At 33.0% G+C, this 23,542-nt stretch overlaps 3 protein-coding genes across 3 annotated transcripts; 2 read left to right on the top strand and 1 right to left on the bottom strand.

Moving 5' to 3' along the window:
• Nucleotides 1-4,675: 4,675 nt before the first annotated feature.
• On the top strand, nucleotides 4,676-5,176 carry PAAG_12473 (hypothetical protein; the record flags this gene model as incomplete). Its single annotated transcript, XM_015847954.1, has 1 exon — nucleotides 4,676-5,176. One exon carries the CDS (start codon nucleotides 4,676-4,678, stop codon nucleotides 5,174-5,176), a length of 501 nt encoding a protein of 166 aa, XP_015702421.1.
• A 23-nt stretch (nucleotides 5,177-5,199) lies between these two features.
• Nucleotides 5,200-8,913, top strand: PAAG_12472 (hypothetical protein; the record flags this gene model as incomplete). The annotated part of the gene is made up of 3 exons (XM_002790038.2): nucleotides 5,200-7,613; nucleotides 7,684-7,987; nucleotides 8,059-8,913. The coding sequence occupies 3 exons, from the start codon at nucleotides 5,200-5,202 to the stop codon at nucleotides 8,911-8,913; spliced, it is 3,573 nt and encodes a 1,190-aa protein (XP_002790084.2).
• Nucleotides 8,914-15,429: 6,516 nt separating this feature from the next.
• On the bottom strand, nucleotides 15,430-17,493 carry PAAG_07969 (DNA polymerase beta; the record flags this gene model as incomplete). The annotated part of the gene is made up of 1 exon (XM_015846384.1): nucleotides 15,430-17,493. One exon carries the CDS (start codon nucleotides 17,491-17,493, stop codon nucleotides 15,430-15,432), a length of 2,064 nt encoding a protein of 687 aa, XP_015700819.1.
• Nucleotides 17,494-23,542: the final 6,049 nt, after the last annotated feature.

Here is a 23,542-nt window from a genome sequence, read left to right as displayed (position 1 = left end):
TAAAAGATATTAATTTATAGATTATATTTCAGATTTATTTTTATAGACTTAATAAATAATCTCTTTTATAGTGATTATAAATTATAAAAATACTAAAGATAAATAAATTAAATATCAAAAAAAATAATATAAAAAGCACTATAATTAATATCAAAAAAAATTAGAAGTATAAATACTGTAAGTGCTATAAAGATAAGAGAATAATAAAAATTAATAATAAATAAAATATATATATAGAATTAAATAGTAGCTAATCATTAAATTTATTAAAAAATTTTTAAAAATTTATAGTATTTATATATATAAATAAATAATAATAGATTTTATCTATAATTTTTTATTAAATAAAAAATTAGCAATATAGTGATTTGATTTTTCATAAAATATTAATTTTAAGAAATTAATTTTTAAGAAATATTAATTTTAAAGTATTAAATCTTGAGATAATACTAATTCTCTAGAAGATACTGATTATAAAATACTTTAATAAGTAATATGAGAACAAGAAACTAGTATAAAAAATCTTAATATTATATTTATTTTTATTTAAAAGCTTTTATTATAACTCTTTATTAGAAATTTGAAAGTGCTATTCAAAAGCTTTATTATTAAAATTAATAGTTCTAAATAGCTCTCAATCTCAATCTCAATTCTATTTAAAATTCTCACTAATAATTTTGAATAAATTTTCAATAGTCTATATTGCTAAGATTGAATATATTCTCTATGAGATTAAAGTTTAAAATTATTTAGATTTTTTAAAAATATCTAATTTTATTAAGATCTTAGTATATTAATTTATAATTATCTAGCTTAATAGTCAAGTTATAAGAACGCTTAGAATGAATAAACTAAGTATCAAAAAAAGTATAAGAAGCTTTATAATTAGAATTATAAAAAAGTAGATATATAAATATTATAAATACTATAAAAGGAAGAAAATAATAATAAATAAAATATATATATATAAAATTGAATAATAGATAATTATTAAATCTTTTGAAGTAGCTTCAGAGATTTAAAGTATTTATATATATAAATAAATAATAATAAATTTTATCTTTAATCTTTTATAAAATGAGAAATTAATAGTATAGTAATTTAATTCTTTATAAAATATTGATTCTAAAGAATTAATTTTTGAGAAGTATTGATTTATACTAATTCTGAAGTGCTGAATTATACAATAATACTAATTTTTTAGAAGATGCTAATTGTAAAGTGCTTTAATAAGCAGTGTAAGAAGATACTAATTTTGAAATGCTTTAGTAAATAATATAAAAGCAAGAAGCTAGTATAGAAAGTTTTGACATCATATAAGTCTTCTTTGAATTTATAAGAAATTTATATATATTGTTCAGCAGTTAACTTTTAATTTCTTCTCTTCATATTTGTTATATATTTTTCAATTAATAGCTTAGCTTACTCAATAGTTTACTTTATTTAATAGCTCAGCTCAATTAATAGTTATAAGAATACAATGATGAATAAATTAAATATCAAAAGAAAATGTGAGAAGCTCTATAACTAATATTATAAAAGAAGAAGTGCATAGATACTATAAGTGCTATGAAGGGAAGAGAATAGCAATAGATGAAATATATATATAGAATTGAATAGTAGCTAACTACTAAATCTTTTGAAGGAACTTTAAAGATTCAAAATACTTATATATATAAATAAATAGTAATATATTTTATCTTTAATCTTTTATAAAATAAGAAATTAGTAATAGAGTAATTTAAATCTTCATGAAATGCTGATTCTATTCTTCAGAAAATGCTGATGCTAAAGAACTGATTTTTGAGAAATGCTGATGTGTACTGATTCTGAATACTGAATTTTGAGATGATGCTGATTCTCTAAAAGATGTTGATTTTAAAGTACTTTGATAAGCAGTATGATAAGTAATGTGAAGACAAGAAGCTAGTATAGAGTCTTGACATCACAATAGTTTTGCTTGCTTTAAAAGGTTTGCTTACTTCAATAGCTCAGCTTGCTTTAATAGCTCTACTCACTTCAAATTATTTAACTTGTTCTATTCACTTAGTTTATTTTAATTTTATAAGATTTAATTTAATACTAATAACTTCTTATCTAATTTTCTATTATACTTTCTATTAAAACAACAGCTATATATATTATAAATTTAATAATCATTAAATTAAATTATTATTTTTATTTATATTCTTCTAAGCTATTATTATCAAATGTTTAATAAATCTCAGTCTTTAGATAAAAATTTGATGATAACTCTGTTGATAAAATATAAAAAAATATATAAAAATTTAATGAATAATAATTAAAATAATTAATTTATTAATAAATTTAATAATTTTTTTTTTTTTTTTTTTTTTTTTTTTTTTTTTTTTTTTACTTGCTTTTACTTTAACACAACTGCTTGAGAGTAAGTACTCTTTTAAATTAAAGAGTAATATTATAATATAGCTATTTATATATAAAATAATATTAATTTATATCATTATACTTTAAAATATTAATTTATTCTAATTTTTTATTATCTTTACTTTAAAAATTGATTTATTTTAATTTTCAATTTAGTATTTTTATCATAGTTATATAATTAAATAAATGAATTAAATCTTTTATATTATTATTATTTTAATTTTAGTTAAGTTATAAGAAAAATTACATTAGTTAAAGAATTAAATATTTTAATATTTAGTGATTATAATTAATAAATAGAGTATAAAAATATAATAATAAATAGAATTTAATTTTTATATATGAATTTAATAAATATTATATTTATATAATAGAAATAATTATTTAAAATAGAAAGATATTCTTTATTATTATTTTTTTTAAATATATTTGTTGAATATATACTTTAATTAATCAATATCATTGTTATCATTACTTCAACTATTGTTAAAAACTATAAAATAAGTTGAATTATTTTTATTTAAATCATTTAATTATATATTTAATATATTATAAAACTTTTTTTTTATAAATTAAAATTAATAAAAATATTATTTTATCTTTATATATTTTAATAAGTAAAAAGATAAATTTTTAACTATTATCTTAAATTATAATAATCTGCTTTAACTTCAAAAATTTAATTAAAATAATTTATTTAATAATTTATTTAATATTAATTATAAAATTTTTTTTATTAAAATTATAAATATTTAATAATATAATATTTTATTTTTTAATCTTTTTATATAATTATAATTAAATAGTTAAATAATTAAAAAATATTTATAATAAAAATAAAATATTAAAAGTAAATTAAATTTTAAATAATAAACTTAAAATAATATTTAAAAATAAGTAAAAATATTTATAATCTTTTATATTTGATTAATTTCATAAATATGAATAGATTTAATTTAATTCTTAAATTATATTATAAAATATATTATTTACTTAATTATTATAATTTTTTTAATAATTTTTTAAACTTTTTCTTAAATAATTTATGATATAGAAACTAATTTATAAATAATAAACTTCTTTATATAAAGCAATAGATTTTTTTTTTTTTTTTTTTTTTTTTGAGAATTTTTTAAACTTTTTCTTATATTTAAAAATAATTTCATTATGAGAAATTTAAATATCATTATAATATTAATGCAATATTTCTTGTTAATTGAATATTTTTTAGCAGTAGCAGTAAAATTTTGATATTTTGAGCTCTTAAATTCTTCATTACAAGCTTAATTTGAGTTTTATTGACTGACATTTGAACGCGTTAAAGGTGAAAGAATATAAATATGTTGAATTAAAATATACAACTTATTGAGTGAGAAGTCACATTAAATGATTTACTTTAATATTGAATATGAAAGTATTATTATTAAATTATCAGATAAAATAACTAGAAGCCCACTTTAACAAGCTCTGAAGAAGAAAGCACAATTTCTTGAATATAAGATCAATTAAATGAAAATAAGATTGTCTCTTGTCCAGTCTCTGCCACCCTCAGTTGTCCTTGACATATGAAGTATTTTTGAAACAAAATTAATGAGATTATTCAAATACTAAGTGGGGCTGGTGGAGTGAGTTTGAAATTGCTTAAAGAAAGTGAACCTTGACAAAACAGCTAACTATCCTTCAAATCCGTTTTGCCAACTTTGGAATTCAAGATGTCTTCTTGTCACTTTTGCATGGAATCAGATAATCTGTCGTTGTAGAAAACTATAGTCCGTACTCCTATTAAGTTATTGCCTTGTGGCACAAAGCTTGTAAATGTGTATTTTAATATCATTACCGTATATACCAAAATCAAAGTAAATAGGCTCTGATTGGATGCTTATGATACGGTACCAGTAATAAAAATTTAGAGTTAGTACCGAACATACGTATGTACTGTACAGTACGGCTTGGTCAGTGCAAACCGGCTGAGCCTCACTGGCGACTTGCAAAACGTCCCACTGCGACAGACCGCTGGCCGATTAACGACAACGCTTTAACGAGAACATCCTTTGGATACGATATGGCATATGCTAATGACTTTTCTATCTTTTGTTTTTGGGGAAGTCAAACTTTGTAGAATAAACGCACATACAACCCTTACTTGTTTGCCTGGAGGCTTTCAATCCAGGCTTGACGCCAATCTTCTTTTCCACTAGCCACCATCCAATGCTTCGCTACCACCAAATCGCATCTATTTCGCAGTGGTTTTGCCATCTCTTTCCGCAACATGACAAGTGCAAGGCCACCGGAGCATCGTCCGTCCCCAGGAAGCGATGATGACTTCGTACATATTGAACGCACGCCCTCCGTGTATAACTCCGGTCAGCGCCCTCCCGTTACAGACGACCATCTCCTAGAACAATACAACATCGACGATTCCGACGAACCCCAACCAAGAACGTCAGTATCGTATGATGCGTTTGTTGGGGGTGGGCATCCGGCTCAGGCTGCTGGAGCGCACCATGCAGCGGGAGGTGTCCAAGCCTGTCTCCAGGCTCCACCCGGAGCAAGCCACTTCTACGGTGAGGGTGGAGCCAATCGAAACTATTCTCAGACCTCAGATTTGCACAACTACCAGCGATATTCAGATGACTTGAACGATTTTGATGATGTGCGGTCAGCCCAAGGTTACTATAACGACCAAAGTAACCTGCGCGGTGCTGTTGCTTTAAGAGATTCTCGGGCAAGGGATCGGAATAGCATAATGACCTGGGCGGCAGCTTGGTAGGGAGAGCAAAGTATATGTTAGGCATGGGGCCTGAGTATTCAGAAATGGACTTACCCTTAACGGAAACGGGAGCCAGAGCAACGACAGCCGACACTGCAGGAACAGAAGATGACATAACAACTTCCAAGCCCAAGAAGAAATTCAGGGCTGGGGATTTCAAGTTTGGATTCGGGAGACGCATAATTGATCCGTCGACATTGGGCCCCCGCATCATTATGTTTAACAACTCACCGGCGAATGCTGCAAATAAATATGTGGATAACCATATATCAACCGCAAAGTACAATGTCTTTACCTTTCTCCCGAAATTCTTATTCGAACAATTCTCCAAATACGCGAACTTGTTTTTCTTGTTTACCGCCGTCCTCCAGCAAATTCCAAACATCTCCCCGACTAATCGATATACTACCATTGCCCCTCTCATTATCGTGCTATTAGTGTCAGCTATAAAAGAGCTGATTGAAGATTTGAAGCGAAAATCATCAGACAAAGGCCTCAACTACTCGAGGGCGCAGGTTCTTAAGGGCTCGACTTTTGAGGCTACGAAATGGGTCGACGTAGCAGTAGGCGATATCGTTAGAGTCGAATCTGAGGAGCCTTTCCCTGCGGACCTGGTCCTGTTAGCAAGCTCCGAACCAGAAGGTCTCTGCTATATCGAAACCGCGAACTTAGATGGCGAAACGAATCTCAAAATCAAACAAGCCATTCCAGAAACGGCCGATCTTGTCAGCCCCAGTCAACTCAGTAGGCTTGCGGGAAAGGTCAAATCTGAACAACCAAATTCCAGTCTCTATACGTACGAGGCTACCGTGACGCTGCAGTCAGGCGGTGGAGAGAAGGAGTTCCCCCTTGCTCCCGACCAGCTCCTCCTCCGTGGTGCTACTTTGCGTAATACTCATTGGATTCATGGCATGGTTGTTTTTACTGGTCACGAAACAAAGTTGATGAGGAATGCGACAGCAACACCCATCAAACGAACCGCCGTCGAGCGCATGGTAAACATGCAAATTCTCATGCTTGTCGCCATCCTGGTTAGTCTCAGCTTGATCAGCTCAATCGGAGACTTGGTCGTTCGCATAAAATCTGCCAGTCAACTCACCTACCTATATTACGGAAATGTCAATGCGGCTCAACAGTTCTTCTCCGATATATTCACATATTGGGTCCTCTACTCTAACCTCGTCCCTATATCTCTCTTTGTTACCATTGAAATAGTCAAGTATTGTCATGCCTTCCTCATAAATTCCGATCTAGATATTTACTATGACACAACCGATACACCCGCCACGTGCCGCACCTCTTCCTTGGTCGAAGAGCTAGGCCAAATTGAATATATATTCTCGGACAAAACGGGCACACTGACATGCAATGTGATGGAGTTTAAGCAATGCTCTATTGGCGGCATTCAATATGCTGAAGTTGTTCCAGAAGACAGAAGAGCGATGGATGGTGATGATTCCGATACTGGGATGTATGATTTTAAACAGCTGAGCCAAAATCTTAAGTCACATCCCACCCGAACGGCAATCCACCATTTCCTTACCCTTCTCGCTACTTGCCACACTGTCATTCCTGAGAGGAAGGATGAAAAACCCGATGATATTAAATATCAAGCCGCCTCGCCCGATGAAGGGGCGCTAGTTGAAGGCGCAGTCATGTTGGGTTATAGGTTTACCAACAGACGGCCCAAGTCCGTTATCATCTCCGCCAACGGTGAAGAGCAAGAATTCGAGCTGCTCGCCGTCTGCGAATTCAACTCAACGAGAAAACGCATGTCCACCATTTTCAGGTGTCCAGACGGCAAAATTAGGATTTACTGCAAGGGAGCTGATACTGTGATCCTGGAACGTCTGCATGAGGATAATCCTATTGTCGACACCACTCTTCAACATCTTGAGGAGTACGCTTCCGAAGGTCTCCGGACGCTGTGTCTGGCTATGAGAGAGGTGCCTGAAGAAGAATTCCAAAAATGGTATCAAATATTCGATAAAGCCGCGACAACTGTTAGTGGAAACAGAGCGGAGGAACTTGACAAGGCCGCAGAGATCATCGAGAAGGATTTTTATCTTCTCGGTGCCACAGCCATTGAAGACAGGCTTCAAGATGGGGTTCCAGATACAATCCAGACCCTGCAAACTGCCGGCATTAAAATCTGGGTTTTGACTGGTGACAGACAAGAAACCGCAATTAACATCGGCATGAGTTGCAAGTTGATATCAGAAGACATGGCCTTGCTGATTGTCAACGAAGAATCTGCGCAGGGGACAAGAGAGAACCTCACCAAAAAGCTGCAGCAAGTTCAAAGTCAGGCTAGTTCCCCAGATAGGGAGACATTAGCCTTGATTATTGACGGCAAATCTCTTACATATGCTCTGGAAAAGGATATGGAGAAGTTGTTTTTGGACTTGGCTGTTATGTGCAAAGCTGTCATTTGTTGGTATGTATTATCCCCCACCTTCTGTGAGTGGTTGTCACCGCAGTTGCCGCTAGACTAACTCCGCAACTAGCCGTGTATCTCCGCTGCAGAAGGCACTTGTTGTCAAGCTTGTCAAACGCCATCTGAAAGCTTTGCTCCTTGCCATTGGCGACGGCGCAAACGATGTTTCCATGATCCAGGCCGCCCATGTGGGTGTCGGTATTAGTGGAGTTGAAGGTCTCCAAGCTGCCCGAAGCGCCGATGTATCAATTGCTCAGTTCCGCTTTCTTCGAAAATTGCTTCTTGTTCATGGCGCTTGGAGTTATCAACGCATTAGCAAAGTCATTCTGTATTCATTCTACAAAAATATTGCATTGTATATGACTCAATTCTGGGTATGTTGCTTCACCAACGTTTCTACCTCTTTGAAAAATTTGTAGCCTTAACTAACATGCTCGCATGACAGTACTCGTTTCAAAATTCATTTTCCGGCCAAGTTATTTACGAATCATGGACTCTGTCATTTTATAACGTCTTTTTTACCGTCCTTCCTCCATTTGCCATGGGCATTTTTGACCAGTTCATCTCCGCCCGACTTCTCGACAGATATCCGCAACTATACCAACTTGGCCAGAAAGGTGTCTTTTTCAAAATGCATAGCTTCTGGTCTTGGATTGGCAATGGCTTCTATCACTCTCTTCTCGCCTACTTCCTTTCACAGGCAATCTTCCTCTATGATCTTCCTCTCTCAAACGGCAAAATTGCTGGCCACTGGTTCTGGGGAACTGCACTGTACACAGCTGTCCTCGCCACAGTACTCGGAAAAGCTGCCCTAGTCACCAATATTTGGACCAAATACACAGTCCTTGCCATCCCGGGATCGATGATAATCTGGATGGTCTTCCTACCTATCTACGGCTTCACAGCCCCTAACATCGGCTCCGGCTTTTCGACAGAATACCTAGGTATTATCCCTAACCTCTTCCAGTCTCCTGTTTTCTGGCTCATGGCCGTCGTCTTACCGGCCGTCTGCCTCGTGCGCGATTTCGCTTGGAAGTACATGAAGCGCATGTATTTTCCACAGGCGTATCACCACGTGCAGGAAATACAGAAATATAACGTGCAAGACTACAGACCGCGTATGGAGCAGTTTCAGAAAGCGATTCGTAAAGTGCGCCAGGTACAGCGGAATCGGAAACAGAGGGGATATGCGTTTAGTCAGGCAGACGAGGGGGGACAGATGCGGGTTGTTAATGCTTATGATACCACTAGGTCTCGAGGGAGGTATGGGGAGATGGCGAGCTCGAGGCCCGTTGTATGATTATTGTTTTCCTGGTGTTTGATTTTAATTTTGGTCCTTGACAGGTGCTTTTTTGTTTGACATTTCCCCTTTCTCTGCATATGCTTTTGTGGGCATTGATGATGTAACTAATAACTAATGTATCAGCATCCTGCCTCTGGCGTTTTATTTCCCCCTTGTCAGTTACATTTTTGTGTTTTTATTTGAAGTCCCCCTTTTTTCTCTTCTGCTCTTCATCCCCATCCTCTTTCGGTTTTCTTTCTTTGTTCTAAATGTTTTTATAACTTCAGAAGTCATCTCTTGCGGCACATTAGTTTTGATTCCTTTTTTGTGGCATAAAATCTACTTGTCTGAACATTTTTGTCTTGCCTTTATTATTTTCTTGCCTCCTTTACCTTTAACCATTTGTAAATAATGATTCCTTTGAGCCGCGCATTCCCTTGCCATATTATTATATCTTTTTTGTGAAGGATAGATTGCTTGATTGATTATAAAGCGATCGCTAGCTACGCGGAAGTTATATATGGTGCGGATTACATAAGAAGGCAGATAGGCCTGACACCCCCACTCACTGATGTAATTATACACGAGATTACATACAAAAAATAGCTTGTAGCTAGGTATTAGTACATAATTTGACTGGAAAACCCATATTGTTGAAAAATCAGTCATTTCTTCTATATAATCATTTCTGCCTGCTTACTGTGTCTTCTAATATCTGCCATCATAGAATGTATCTAGTTACCTCAAGTGGCTTGATCAGCCTGTCTGCCACATTCTCAGTGGACAGAATGTAATCAATCAAGATCTTGTTCTTGTGGATAAGATTCTGAAGAGTATGGAAGCGGATCTCTATATGCTTAGATCAGTGTGAAATAGCCTCACTTTTGATCAGTTCAATCACCAATTTATTATCTATTCAAATCATATATATCAGCTTATTGACTGGTGATTTGATCAAGCCATCATTATCATCAAAATTATTAAGCTAAGATAGCATGAAGCTGGTATCCTCTAGTAATTCCTGGAGGCAGACAAACTTGTAAGCAGTCTTTGAGAATGTGATATATTCAGCCTCAGTAGATGATTTTGAAATGCCTATTTGCTTGCTGCTTCATCAAGCAACAGAATCTCCTGTCATATAAATAACATATTCAATGATAGAGCAGGAACTCAGATCACAGCTCACTCAATCAGCATTAGTAAACATCACAGGTTCTATATTTACATCTTTTCAGTAGAACACACATATGTCAGATGTGTCTTGTATATATCTAAGAATTTACCTAAATACTACTCAATTCTTTAAGGTAGAGCAGAAGCTGAATCTCTCTAGAAAGTCAGCAGCAAAGCTTTTATCAAAGTATGTGTTGACAGTAAGATATTGCAGAGAGTCAATCATTATATGATAAGAATATAATGTAAATTCTGCTGTATAAGCAATTAGTTCTTTATTATCACTCATGAAATCAACATTCTCCTTCATAGAAAAGGATGTTGAGTGGCAGTCATTCATTGAGAATTTCTCAAGCAGGTTCTTTATGAACAATAACTGGGATAATAAAAATGATTCAGCATTCTGATCAATTTTCATACTCAAATACCAGTTTGATTTGCTCACATTCTTGATCTCATAATTAGCAGTGATCTAGACTTTTGTCTATTCAATATCTGATATATTTGAGCTGTATAGGCAAACATCATTCATGTAGATGATTATATAGATCTTGCAGACATCATTTATAAAAAAACTGATGTCATGAGAACTGATGTAAAAGTCTATTTCTAATAGCATTTTTCATAGCTTCTAATATCATAATAGTGCTGCTTGCTTTAGATCATATAGTTCTTATATCAATTTACATATCAGATTATCATATCTCTTGTAAAACTCAGCAAATTGATATATATATATATATTCATTGATGAGAAGCTGAGTATTTAAGAACACTGTAACTATATCAATCTGCAGAATATATCATTCTCAGAATACTGAGATTATCATAAGCACTTAGAAAGTAGAGGTCAATACAATTAATATGAATATCTTTGAATAATTAATACTTTTTTCTTGATAATTGCTGCAGACTATTCAGCAAATCTTATATTAATCAATTCTACCTGTATTATTAATCTTTTTATTGAACACTCATTGATTATATAGAATCATTATATCTGGAGTCCTTTCAACTAGTTACTATGCATCAATCTACTTGAGATAATTAATCTTCTTAACACAGATATGAAAGTAATATCTCCAATCTATAGATGCCTGAGTCTAGATGAAGTTCTTTGAAATTGACAAGTCAGTGATCTCAGAGTCTGCAGAGATGTCAGTCAAATTATCAGTAAAATCTCTTACTGAGATCTCTTTTACTGAAGTAATATTTTTAGTGAGTATTGAAGAATTTTTCATCTCTAAAGCAGATTCTGAGAGAGCAGTAGTATTCTGCATCAAAAATATCAGAATTCACACAGTAATCTTATAGTCTATTGATTAATTATTTGTAGAGTGTAGAAATATTGAAAGAGTAGATAGAAACTCTCAGTCCATTATGAAATCATTTGTTGATAAATTGTATTGAGTGAAGAAGATCACAACTGTGACTATACAGACAATAAAAGATAGATTTTTGACATCTTGCTTAGACAGAGTCAGAGAATCTGTCAAATGAAGATCTTCTTGAAATATCACATTTTTCAATGTATAAAGATGATCATTAGAAGAATTAGTCAATTTATAATTAGTAAAGTCATCATAGCCTGTAAATATAAGCTTCTGCAATTGCAAAGCCATCTTCATATTTAACTTAAGTACTATTTTTAAATAAGCTTTGTACCCTCATCAGTGAATCTTATGTGTGGAGGACAGGGCTCTGAGCCAAGCTTTATATGAGATAATCAGCTTCAGATCTAAATTCTCTACATTGTTATAGAGCTTGACTGATATTGATATAAGATTAAGCATTTTAGTTATCACAATTACTACCTTACTCTATATCTCATAAGAGGAGGAGAAATCTATTAATAACATTCAGACTTTTTTAATAATTAAGCTAATAGAATGTTTGAACACATCATCTTGCTATGAAGTGTGAGACAGAGTTGATTTTTATTTAATACTCTCACTCATTATATAGATAACTGCAGTGTTTGAATTCAACTCATCACAATTAGAGTAAATAATTACAATATCATGATTAAGTAGATTTTTCATAAATTGATTGAAGGTCTATATATATTTTAGAGTCTCATTGTGATACTTCAATAGAAAATTCATCACATTCATGTGACATCATCAGTGATTATCATCATGAGCTTCTTATCTATATAAGATGATGTATCTTTTTCATTACCAAATGTTTCTCCACTCTCAAATAGATTCATTCAGATCTTAAGATCTTTGTAAGTGGCATAGTGTAGTAGAGCATTTTTATAACTTATACATTTATGCATGACTTTAATACACATGATGTAGAATAAGAGCTTCTTCAGACTAATGATGATGATTCTGAAATGAGACTTCTACAATATTTTAATTAGATTCTTCTCATCAATATAGCTCAATTGTTGATATCACTTGTCAATTGATAGCTGCTTCAGCATAATGATAGATAGTCAAGTTGATGAAAACAAAATGAAGGTATCAGTATTCAGATCCTTTAGGTTAATTAGCTGCTCCATATCATCATGATTGAAAAGATTCAGTGATGTAGTATTCAGATCATAATCTGTTAAAATCACTCTGAGCTTTAAAATTATTAAGTATATCAGTGATTCAAGCTTTAGATCATTCATAATATCCTCAAATATAAAAAAAATATTAGATAGAACATATATATTATTGGAATTCAAATTCACATAGAAGATATCATTTTCTGTAAATGCTATTATCTCAAAGTAATTTCCAGTGTTCGCCTGCAGATCACAATGAATATAGCTCTGACACTTCAATAGATCAGTGAATATAAGATTGATGAATAAGCCTGGTATCAAATAGACATGATTGAATTTGATTAATCTTTCTCTGACTGGGATGAAGGTGACTCTGATTTCTTGAACCTTCAAGATAGCCTTATTGACCACTTGAATCATAGAGCTGCTAACCTCTGTTATTTGGGAAAATCACAATCAATCACACACAATATGACATCTGACCTCACTATCTCATATGATGAGTAAGTTGATAATTGATTCAGCAGAGTATACAGACACCTCAATGACCTGCACTAAATTTATCATTTGAAATGTCTTGAAGCTGTCATTTGCAGTTGACAGAGTCTTTTTGTACTCACTACTCTTCTTATTATTATATTTCTCTATTCTCAATGTATTGATGGTTCTTCATTCTTCAGAGATGCTATTCAGATTAACTGCTTAGCAGAGCTCATCATGATGATATTCATATTTCAGACAAATTAAAAGGTCAGAATTTGAATGTTCATTTATTCAATAGCTTTCATGTTCTCCAAATCAGCTCTTACAGGTTAAATTATTTTGAATGTTGCTGCTACTATTGAAACTCACAGCTACATTTTCAGTCTGAGCTATGTTGACTGAAGAATTAGTCATCTGAGCAGTCTTTTTGACCTCTTTAAAGAGGTTCAATTAAGAGTATATTTCCTTCATGATCAAATGAATATTCAACATAATAAATTTTGATTTAAACTATTATACCTCTTTAATTTTCTTTTGCATATAGTTTCATTATATATTGAGAAGTATAGAATAGAAGATGTAGAATACCACATTATTTGAGAGTAAAATATCAAGTATTTTCAATTTCATAATAATATTATTAAACTTATTGAAAAATATATGTACATCAGTGACTTGAACATCACTTGTTGATGTAAACACCAGGACTGCTTCTCTGCAGAGCTGTGTTCTCAGAATGAAGAACTCCTTCTCAACTGCATGTCAAAGAGAATAAGTGATTCTGCTCTCATCATACTTATTAAAACAGAGCCTAATGCTGACTGCCAACATCTTTGAAATAAATGTATAAAGTCAGTAATTTTTGACCTCTCAAAAAGAAGCTCATTCAGGGTTTTCATCAAGGCTTTTGACTTGCTTATCCTCTAATATAACTCAGCATTGAGCATCAATTAACTTGGCCTTTATATTCATATGCCAGAAGAGGTAATTCAAAAATTTAACCAGAGTATTCAGCTTGATGGCATACTTAGTATCTTGTTTGAACTGACTGATCACCTTACCAACATAGCTATCCAGGTTATAGAGATTATATTGCATTCAGGACCTCAAGTTCAGATCTCATGCTAACAGTCAACTCACTGGTGAATTTGCAGATATTATGATTCTGTCATTCTGAGCATAAAGCCCCTTCAATTGAAGTTGAAGCTGTAATTCTTTGCATCTTTCTTTTTGAAGTTATAAATTAATTTTTTAACATTTGAGATTTAATCTCCTCAGTTGCAATTCTTCAGAGTCAGTTGCTGGTGATGAATTAAAGATTATCACAGATGTCTTCATTTTATCTTCTGAAGAAGTCAGATCAGTATATTTAACATAATGTAAGCAGATCAGTCTTACTATGGTAGGGACTGTAATCAATCTAGCTTGCTGATTGAGTGTTTTGAGAGGTCCAATATTGAAACTCTTGAATGCTCCTGGAAGGGTTGATGAGCTCAGAGTCTTTTGATCATTTTCAGATCAGTTAGATTAATTGAATTAACTCAATCATAACTATAAGTGAGTTATCATACATTCTATCATATCATATTAATCTTCTTTATAACAGAGTAATCTTATTCAGTAAGATTCTTGCCTATAAGCTTGATTGAATGAATTGATGTGTTCTTGTGTGATCAGTCACTGAAAAATTAGTGAGTTGCAGATTTTTTCAACCACTAAGTGAACAGATTAAACACAGAAAAAAAAAAAAATAATATAAGAATGTGTCAAATCAATTAATTGACATAAAATAAGACAATATTATGTTGAATGAAGTGAGCAGTGATTAATATACACTATATTTGACAAGAATTCCCTGAATTGGCAGTTATTTGCGCAAAATGAGTCTTATAACCTGTGAAGGATAGATTGCTTGATTGATTATGAAGTGATCACTAGCTACGCGGAAGTTATATACAGTGCAGATTACATAAGAAGGCAGATAGGCCTGACATTTTTTACATATGGAATTTATTTTTAGTGTCGGTAATAGTGAAGTCCTGGTAATATATCTGTATGATATTCCTAATCATTAAATGAGTTCGCTTCGCCCAATTTGATACTATTGAATCCTAACATGAGAATTCGATATTTGAAGTTGGCAGCTTGAAAAATAAAATATATGTTCATTACTTGATTCATTTAGCTATTTCAATTTCATTTGCTACGTATGTGCTTGAGGGCAAGCATTGATCGAAATGAAACACAAAAGTGGAAGAAAAGTAAAGATGACAAGGGGGAAAATAGATACAAAAAGTCATGAACTAGCCACTCGATCGCACAGAAGAAACCCCACCAACAATTTGGCCATTATAAGACAATGCGTCATCGCATTTACCATCATCTTGTGCATCTCTCCTCTGGTGGTCTCCACCCCACCCCCATTCCCTCCAAAACAAACCTCTCTCTCTCTTGCCACGTTTTCCCCTTACCCTCTAAATCAATAACCTGGCTCCCTTTATTGCGTGACCGGACTCCACTCGAATCGAACTTCCAATTATGCACCTTTTTCGCATAGCGGCGCAAGTCACGCTCAAACGTCGTGCCACCAGTCCATCCAACGATGGCGCAACCGATGGTACGCCAGGGTGAGATGATTATGTCCACACGGCGGTGCGGGTTTGGATTTCGATTGCTAGTTTCCTCATCCATATCGCCGTTCCCATCTTTTTCGAAGTGCGGGTCCTGCCAGACGACAAGGGCCTTATCTAGGGTATCGAAATGCGGCATACCACCCGTGTCCCCGCGGAAAGGGAGCGTCTGTTGTTCCCGATGCGAGTTAGTGAGATGTAAGGCGAGCGTGTGGGTGATCCATCCTTCCTGCTCGAGGCTGGCAACGACGTCATAGACGAGGTAGTGTGTCACTCTTTCGTTGCGGTGGGTGAGGATTAGATCTACATCGCCACAGCACTCCTTACCGCGTCTGTAGCCGCCCACGATGATGCCCTCAATGGCCGCACCATTGTAATCTACTTGAGACTCGGGACGGACGAGTTTGGCGTGCCGCAGGACAGTGTCTGCGATGGACTCAACCTCGCTGCGTGGTATGCCATCCATGAATTCGTCAAAGTATTTTATTCCAATTTGCTGGACGCGGGACAGGCTGTTCCAGCCTTGTTCGATGATGTCGTCGATGGTTCGCCAGTGATGTTGGTAGTAGAATTCGCGGGCAGTTTTGGCACCGACGCCCAAGATATTATTGAATTTGTTGAGGACGCTGAGGACCGGGTCTGTATCCAGCTGGTTGGCCGACTCAAGTGTGCCATCACCGCTTTGGTTGAATTCTGAGAAAAGCGTGGCAATTTTGACTTCGCAGCCAGGAAGTGAGGAGACTTCTGTAGCAGATTTGAGAGGGTATGGGTATGCTGCGATAGAGGCGATGGCCGTGCTATACGCACGAACTCCAATTTCATCGAGAGTTAGTTCTCTTATCTTTTTGATCTTGTCAAGCTGATTTATAAACGCTTCGTTGGGAGGGTGCAGAAAGGCAGATCTTTGGCAGGCATATATGAGATTGTTCCGGACCCAATCAGGGGTTCGTGGAGGGGCCTCAGCAGCTTCGTGTTCTTCAGTAGTCTCACGGACAAGCTTGGGAGGGGGATTTTGAATGGGAGGCCTATTGTCAGCTCTTCTGGCCAGACGAGACTTGATAGGAGTTGGGGATGAGGATGCTGCGTCTGCCATAGCCCGTTCCAATATTCCTTTTGAAGAACTCTCTCTTTGCTTCGAAGTAGACCGCGGGGTAGCCGACTCAGAAGCAGGGTTGGAAACGGTTTCTGGGAATGTTATATTCTCAGGCGGGGCAATCTTGCGTGCACGATAAATGATATAAGGTGCCAACGGTACAGCTCTCCCTGCTTTCAAAGACTCGTCGAGCCACGAGAGCTTCAGAACTATAACCTCATCTTCCAATTCTGGCATGTACAGACCAGCAGGTTGTGCCTTCGAAGGGCCAAGCACCTTCTTAAGGGATGTTTTTCCTTCTTCATTGATAACGCTATTCCCCTCCCCTGATTCCAAATTTAGATTGCTAATAGTATGTTCTTGGGCTGGCTGTACATATGCATCCGGTTTAGCACCTTCAACTCGTCGCCGTTTTATTGCTCGGCTCTCACCCGAGGTACCGACAGCATCAGTTGATGGAGAAATTTTCTCCGTCCAGAGGCCTCTAGATCGAAGCTCAAACACAGCACGTCTCTTCTGCGACACCTTGCCCAAGGCCAGCTTGGCCTCTGAGATATCATAGGTAAGTGGAGCGCCGCATCTTTCTAACGTTTCCTCAATGACGTGCAACTCTTCCAGACTCAAATGAGTGGGTAATACAAATATAGAAGGAAGGTTGTCGAGTTTAGTTGTTCTAGACAAAGAGCTCGATGGTGTAGATCGTGGTCCAGTATTTGCCATCACTCGTTAGATACGGTCTTGCCTACGCATTTGCAGTTTGCCGGTTTTCCCATTCGTTTGCCCTGAGGGTTTGCTCTGCATAGAGCAGGATGGGAGTATGCAGCGCTGAACGGTGAGAGGGACGGAATGGGGAAAATATATACGTATGAGAAATAGAAAAAAACAGATCAGGATAGTTATATGCCTTGGATATTAGATTCATTCATTAGCAGGATCAGCTTATCTGAAAGGGAAGGGCATATGTTTCGAAGCAGCAGCTCCGTCATTTCCGGGTTCCAAAGTTCGTGGATGGCGAGGAGCGAGTCGCAACGCATCGACGCAAATCACCATTCCAGTCGGCTTAATTGCGGCTTCGACAAACAAGTTGGACCAATTAATGTCAAAGGCAGTCCACTTTCTTAACTCTACTCTCAGGATGTAGATGATGTGGGATGGTTGGTCTTCCATTGGTGGGAGGAACTAACCAGCTAACTAATATACACGTACATCACGTGAGGTGGGGCGGTGTTAGTGGATACCAATGGAGCCTAGGCTTCCTATTATGGACTAGCGCACTGCACAGTAGTATATAGTATCCCTGAGATGGGCTATCAATACAATTACTTTAGACATTCAACAGGTTATGGCCTGGATAGCTTGTTCTTTTTTTGGAAGAGTCTTCTGCACACTACTTTTTCTTCTTCTTTTATCTGAGATATAAAACATCTTGTGTGGACTGCATCACTGAATTACAACAAGAATTTGACAAAAAGTGACTATATTAAAAGCTTTAATCATGAAAAAAAGATTAAATTAAGAAAAAATAACAGATGCTTTTAAGAATGTGAACTGCAGAATCATTGAATATCTTTGCAAGCAACAACATGAATAGAGATGAATATAATATACTTATCTTTGAATTTAGAAGAAAAACTGATCAAAAAGATAAAATAAATATAAATAAAGTAATATAAATATAATATAAATAATGATAAAATATATAAAAAGATAGAACAGATAAATAGAAATACTCATATATAAACTAAAAAAAAAAAATTAGATTCTTTGTCAAATATTATTAAGAATTCTATTAAGAATAAAGTTGATAAATTTTACAAAAATATAAAGATTAAATTGAAAGAAAAGCATGTAGTTATTTTCACTGAAGTTAATTATCTGAAATGAAAAAGTTTTATTCTTGCAAATACTTATTTAATTCAAGTAAAAAATATTCTCAATGAATAATAAACAGTATCTTCTATTACAGTTTCTCTGAAAATTAAGCTTTGAAATAAGAAAAATAAACTTTTTTATATAAGAATTTTCTAATCTTTGAATATGACTGTATGTGATTTTCTGAAATTATTCAATAAAGATTTTTATATTACAGTAATTATATAAAAGAATTTTGCTCAATATTATACTATATTTCATGCAGGAGAATGTTTTTAAATTACTAAAAAGTGTTATAATGCAGCTATTTATATATAAATTAAAATTGATTCACTTTGCTATACTTTAAAGATTAATTCATTCTACTATACTCTAAAGATTGATCTGTTCTGATTTCAATTATATTTAATTGCTTATATTAATTTAATCTAATTATTAATTATATCTGTTTTAAAAATTGATCTAATTTAATTCTTAATCATCTTTATATATTTAGCTGCTTATTTATTTTTCATTTTAATTCTCAATTTAATATTCTCATCACAATTGTCTAGTTAAATAGATGAATTGAAACTGTTGTCTTGTTATCATTATAACTTTAGTTGAGTTATAACAAGAAGTTAATAGATTTACAGCTTAAAAATAATGATTTTTATATTTATGAGAATATTAAAGTGGATAAACTAAGTGTTGAAAAGAAGTGTGAGAAGCTCTATAACTAAAGTTATAAGAGAAAAGGTGTATAGATACTGCAAGCACTATGAAGGAAAGAGAATAATAATAGATAAAATATATAAGTAGAATTGAATAGTAGCTAATTATTAAATCTTTTGAAGAAACTTTAAAAATTCAGAGTGTTTATATATATGAATGAGTAGCAATAGATTTTATCTCTAATCTTTTATAAAATGGGAAATTAGTAATATAGTGATTTGAATCTTTATGAAGTGCTGATTTTATTCTTCAGAAAGTGCTGATGCTAAAGGACTGATTTTTAAGAAGTGCTAATCTGTGTTGATTCTGAATACTAAATTTTGAGATGATGCTGATTCTTTAGAAGGTGCTAATTTTAAAATGCTTTGATAAGTAATATAAAGATAAGTGCTTTAGTAAGTGAATGTGAGAACCTAGAGGATCTGATTCTAAAGTGCTTTGATAAGTAGTATGATAAGTAGTATAAGGACAAGAAGCTAGTGTAGAGAGTTTTAGCATCACAGTTACTCTCTCTTTCATAGATACTGACCTTAACAGCTCTGAAAAATGATTAATATAAAAGTGTAAGCATGAAGTGTTTATTGATATAGTAAATAATATTTATGATACTTATTCAGTAATGTTGAGAGACTGATTGCATGAGATCATTATTATAAAAGTATTTATTGCTATAAGAATGAAGAGAAAAGGTATCTTTTACTCTTTGAACTTTTCTTTCTTTACAACCTCACAATTAGAATCATTATAGATTCTTTGCAGTTGCTGCTATCTTTGATCTTGAAGCTTTTCTCATTTTTTTCTTATCTTTATTAATATAACAGAACTAATCCCCGTACTCTTTGAGTAAATTCTTCTGTTTTTTAGTATATTTAACATCATCTCATGTATATTGACAGTTTGACAGATCTACTAAGTCATAGCTTATAATTGTTTGATCATATAATTGACTTTGTCTTATAGATATCCTCTATAAGTGATACTTGCTCAAGCTGAGTAGTTTGTCTGTGATATATGATTATTTTCACTGTGGAAAATACTATAGTCCTTGCTGTCTTGCACATAAGCCATGTATCTGAATGAGTATAGTACATCTTTAGCTTTTTTGCTCATTGTGACAACTGATAATTATTTGTCTAACTTACTTTTTCTTCTGAGTTGAATCAACTGCTTGTTCTTCAGAGCTTTCTATTTTTTACAGAGCAAGTGAAATCAGTGAAGGTCTTACATTATTAAGTCAAGCTGCTGTGTCTAATAGCAGTGTTGACAGCTTCCTCTCATACTATTTATTTAGTAAAAACTTATACTGCTGTCTTGATTGATGTTACTCATTGTGCTCAATGCCAAATTGAGACTGCAGATGTGCTAATAGTGTCCTCTGAGAATGAAAAGTAAAAGAATGTAGAGAAAGAAGTTATGTGTGAGATGAAGAACTTTGAGTTAGCTGAAAAAAAAAGTATTGAGCTTGAAAAGGGAAGAATTGCTATTTCTGAGCAGTATATGATGTTAAACTTAGCGCTGGAGCTAGGTTAATCTCCATCATGTGACCACAACCCACATGTAATCTAGTGAATCAGCTGTGATCTGATCATATAATCACATGAGCTGTTTATAATCTGAGCAGATTCTGATACTTCTTTTCCTCATCAATCTTAGAATTTCATTACATAGCAGTTAGCAATGCAGAAAGTTTCCTTCTTATGTAGCTTACATTCACTTTTTAATATAATTCTAAGATTCTGTTTTCTACTTTTTCATTCAAGTTTCAATGAAAAATTCAAGTGCTTTAGTTAAATTAGTACCTGCTAATTGAAAGTCTAACAATATGTCAGATCAACTATTGAAGACAATAACTCAATTCAACATCAGATGATCACTGCAGGCTCTTAATCTCTTAAAAGAGATCAAAAGAACTGATAATACATTCTAATAAAATCAACTGATCAATCATATATCTCAATTGAAAAATTCAAAAAGATAATTCACTCAGGTAATGATCATATTTATAATGAATTAGTAGTGATTTTTGATGACATCTTTGATAATAAAAAATTATTGAGAGATATAATCATATATCTGAAAATAAAATAGAATAATATTACTAATCACACTGCTATCAAGTAAAGTCAGATTAATGAGCTAATTGCTAAATGGGATAAACTTAATTACATTCTAATTCATATGACAGTCAATAATCAAACAGCAAGTCAAGATGTTATCTTCTCTGAGACTGTCAGAAAATCTATTAAGATTAATGATTTGAAATACTTCACTGATAGCAAGAAGTCAAAATTTGAGTACTGACTCTCTTAAATAAAATACAAGCTCTGAGAGAACACTGATCATTACTCTATTGAATACATAAGAATTGTGTACATTAAAAATCATACTGACAGGAACATAGTATATTACATTGCATCTCATATGAAAAAGAATTATTCTGAGTAATATTAAACTGTAGAAAAGATATTTGAGTATCTTAAATCAATATATAAAAATGCTAATAAGCTATAAAATATTAAAAGTGATTATTACAAGCTGATTATATGCAATGAGAATAATTATCATGAATTTGTCACAAAATTTTTATATTTGATAAGTGAGATCAAGATTATCAAAAGAAACTACAAGACAGACTTTAATGACAAGCTATTCTTTAATTTTTAGAAGATGATAGCAGTAGTCAATATAATCATAAATATATATATTGAGTTTCAGAAGATCTGTGCTCAGGCAGTTTACATTCTTCAGATAATTAATGTCACTTAGAAGTCAAAGAGCTTGGGAAGAAATGAATCTAATATTCTCAAGCAAAACATCTTGCAAATCTTCAATAGTCAAGTTTTCCTTAGTATTTATACTATAAAATTCTCTATCATGAAGAAAACTGTGAGTATTTGTCCAGACATTCAGTACTACTACTGCAAGGAGAAAGATCATATTGTAAAGAATTGTTTCATAAAACAGAAATTTCAATAGATAATTACTGAGTTCATAGAGAATAATACTTTTAAACCTTCAGTGAATTTAAGAAAAGAGTGAGTCTAAGAGAAGACTTTATTTCAGATAGTTTAATAGTTTGTGAGAAGTTTGATATAAAAGATTTGATTGAAAAAAAAAGCTTTAATATATCAAATAAGTTAATTTATAATGAAATTACTACTTTTATAAGTTTTTTTACTGATATTGAAGTGAATAATGTGAATTTTATTGATATTCAATATGTTATAGAATTAGTGAGATTCTTTAATAAAAAGTTTCAAGAACTATTATTCAAATACTGCATGAAAGAATATAATAATGTCTTTGATAAGATAATAGACTGCACATTGACTCTAAACCTCTGAGTAAATAACTAAAGATTTCAGAATGTTCCTCTGCTAGTAATGAATCTAGATTAGCATTCTATCATCTTGAAATAAAAGTAATTGACAGTACAGAATATATGACTTGATGTTAAAAATTAACATCTGATTTGATCAAGTGAATAGTCTATCCCTGAACAGATAGCAGAGCTGATATTGAAGATAGTACCTCAGTCAATACTGAAGTACTCAGACTCTAAGTCTAAGCATTGAGTGAGTGTAAAATGAAGAGAGATCAAACTAAACAAGAAGATCAGACAAGAGTATCAGACTTAGCTCTGCAGATTGAAAGTGATCAGCTCAGTCAGAATATATAAAACAAAATAGAGACTGACCTAAGGGGAAACAGCACTACAAATGATGAATATAAACTTTATTAATACTATTTTTTTTTATAATTATATAAAGAACAAGAACTTGATAGTCTTTATAATCAGTTTGTATGAAATTGATAAATAGCTTGAGAAGAAGCAGAGTTTAATAAGAGCTGAGAATGAGTCTAATGAAAAACTAATCTGTAATTTACCAGAATGATTGAAAGGCCAAAAGAAATATTTCTCAAAGAAAGCATCAGATGAATTACCCTCTGTATAGAAGAACATTGATTTTAAAATAGAGCTCCAGTCTAATGTTGACCTTATCTGAGGTATTTAACATACATCTTTATATAAGATGAATCTATAGAAACTAAAGATAATAAAGACCTATTTCAAAGTCAATCTAGCAAAGAGCTTTATCATCTCAAGTTCAGCTCTCTATGTCTTCTCAATTCTGATTGTCTATAGTGGAAAAAAGTTACAATTCTGCATTGATTTTCACAA

The sequence above is a fragment of the Paracoccidioides lutzii genome (assembly GCF_000150705.2).
Source record: "Paracoccidioides lutzii Pb01 unplaced genomic scaffold supercont2.28, whole genome shotgun sequence".
NCBI classification, from domain to species: Eukaryota; Fungi; Ascomycota; class Eurotiomycetes; order Onygenales; family Ajellomycetaceae; genus Paracoccidioides; species Paracoccidioides lutzii.
Note: the sequence above shows the minus strand (reverse complement) of the source record. Positions and strands in the feature narration are given on the sequence as shown.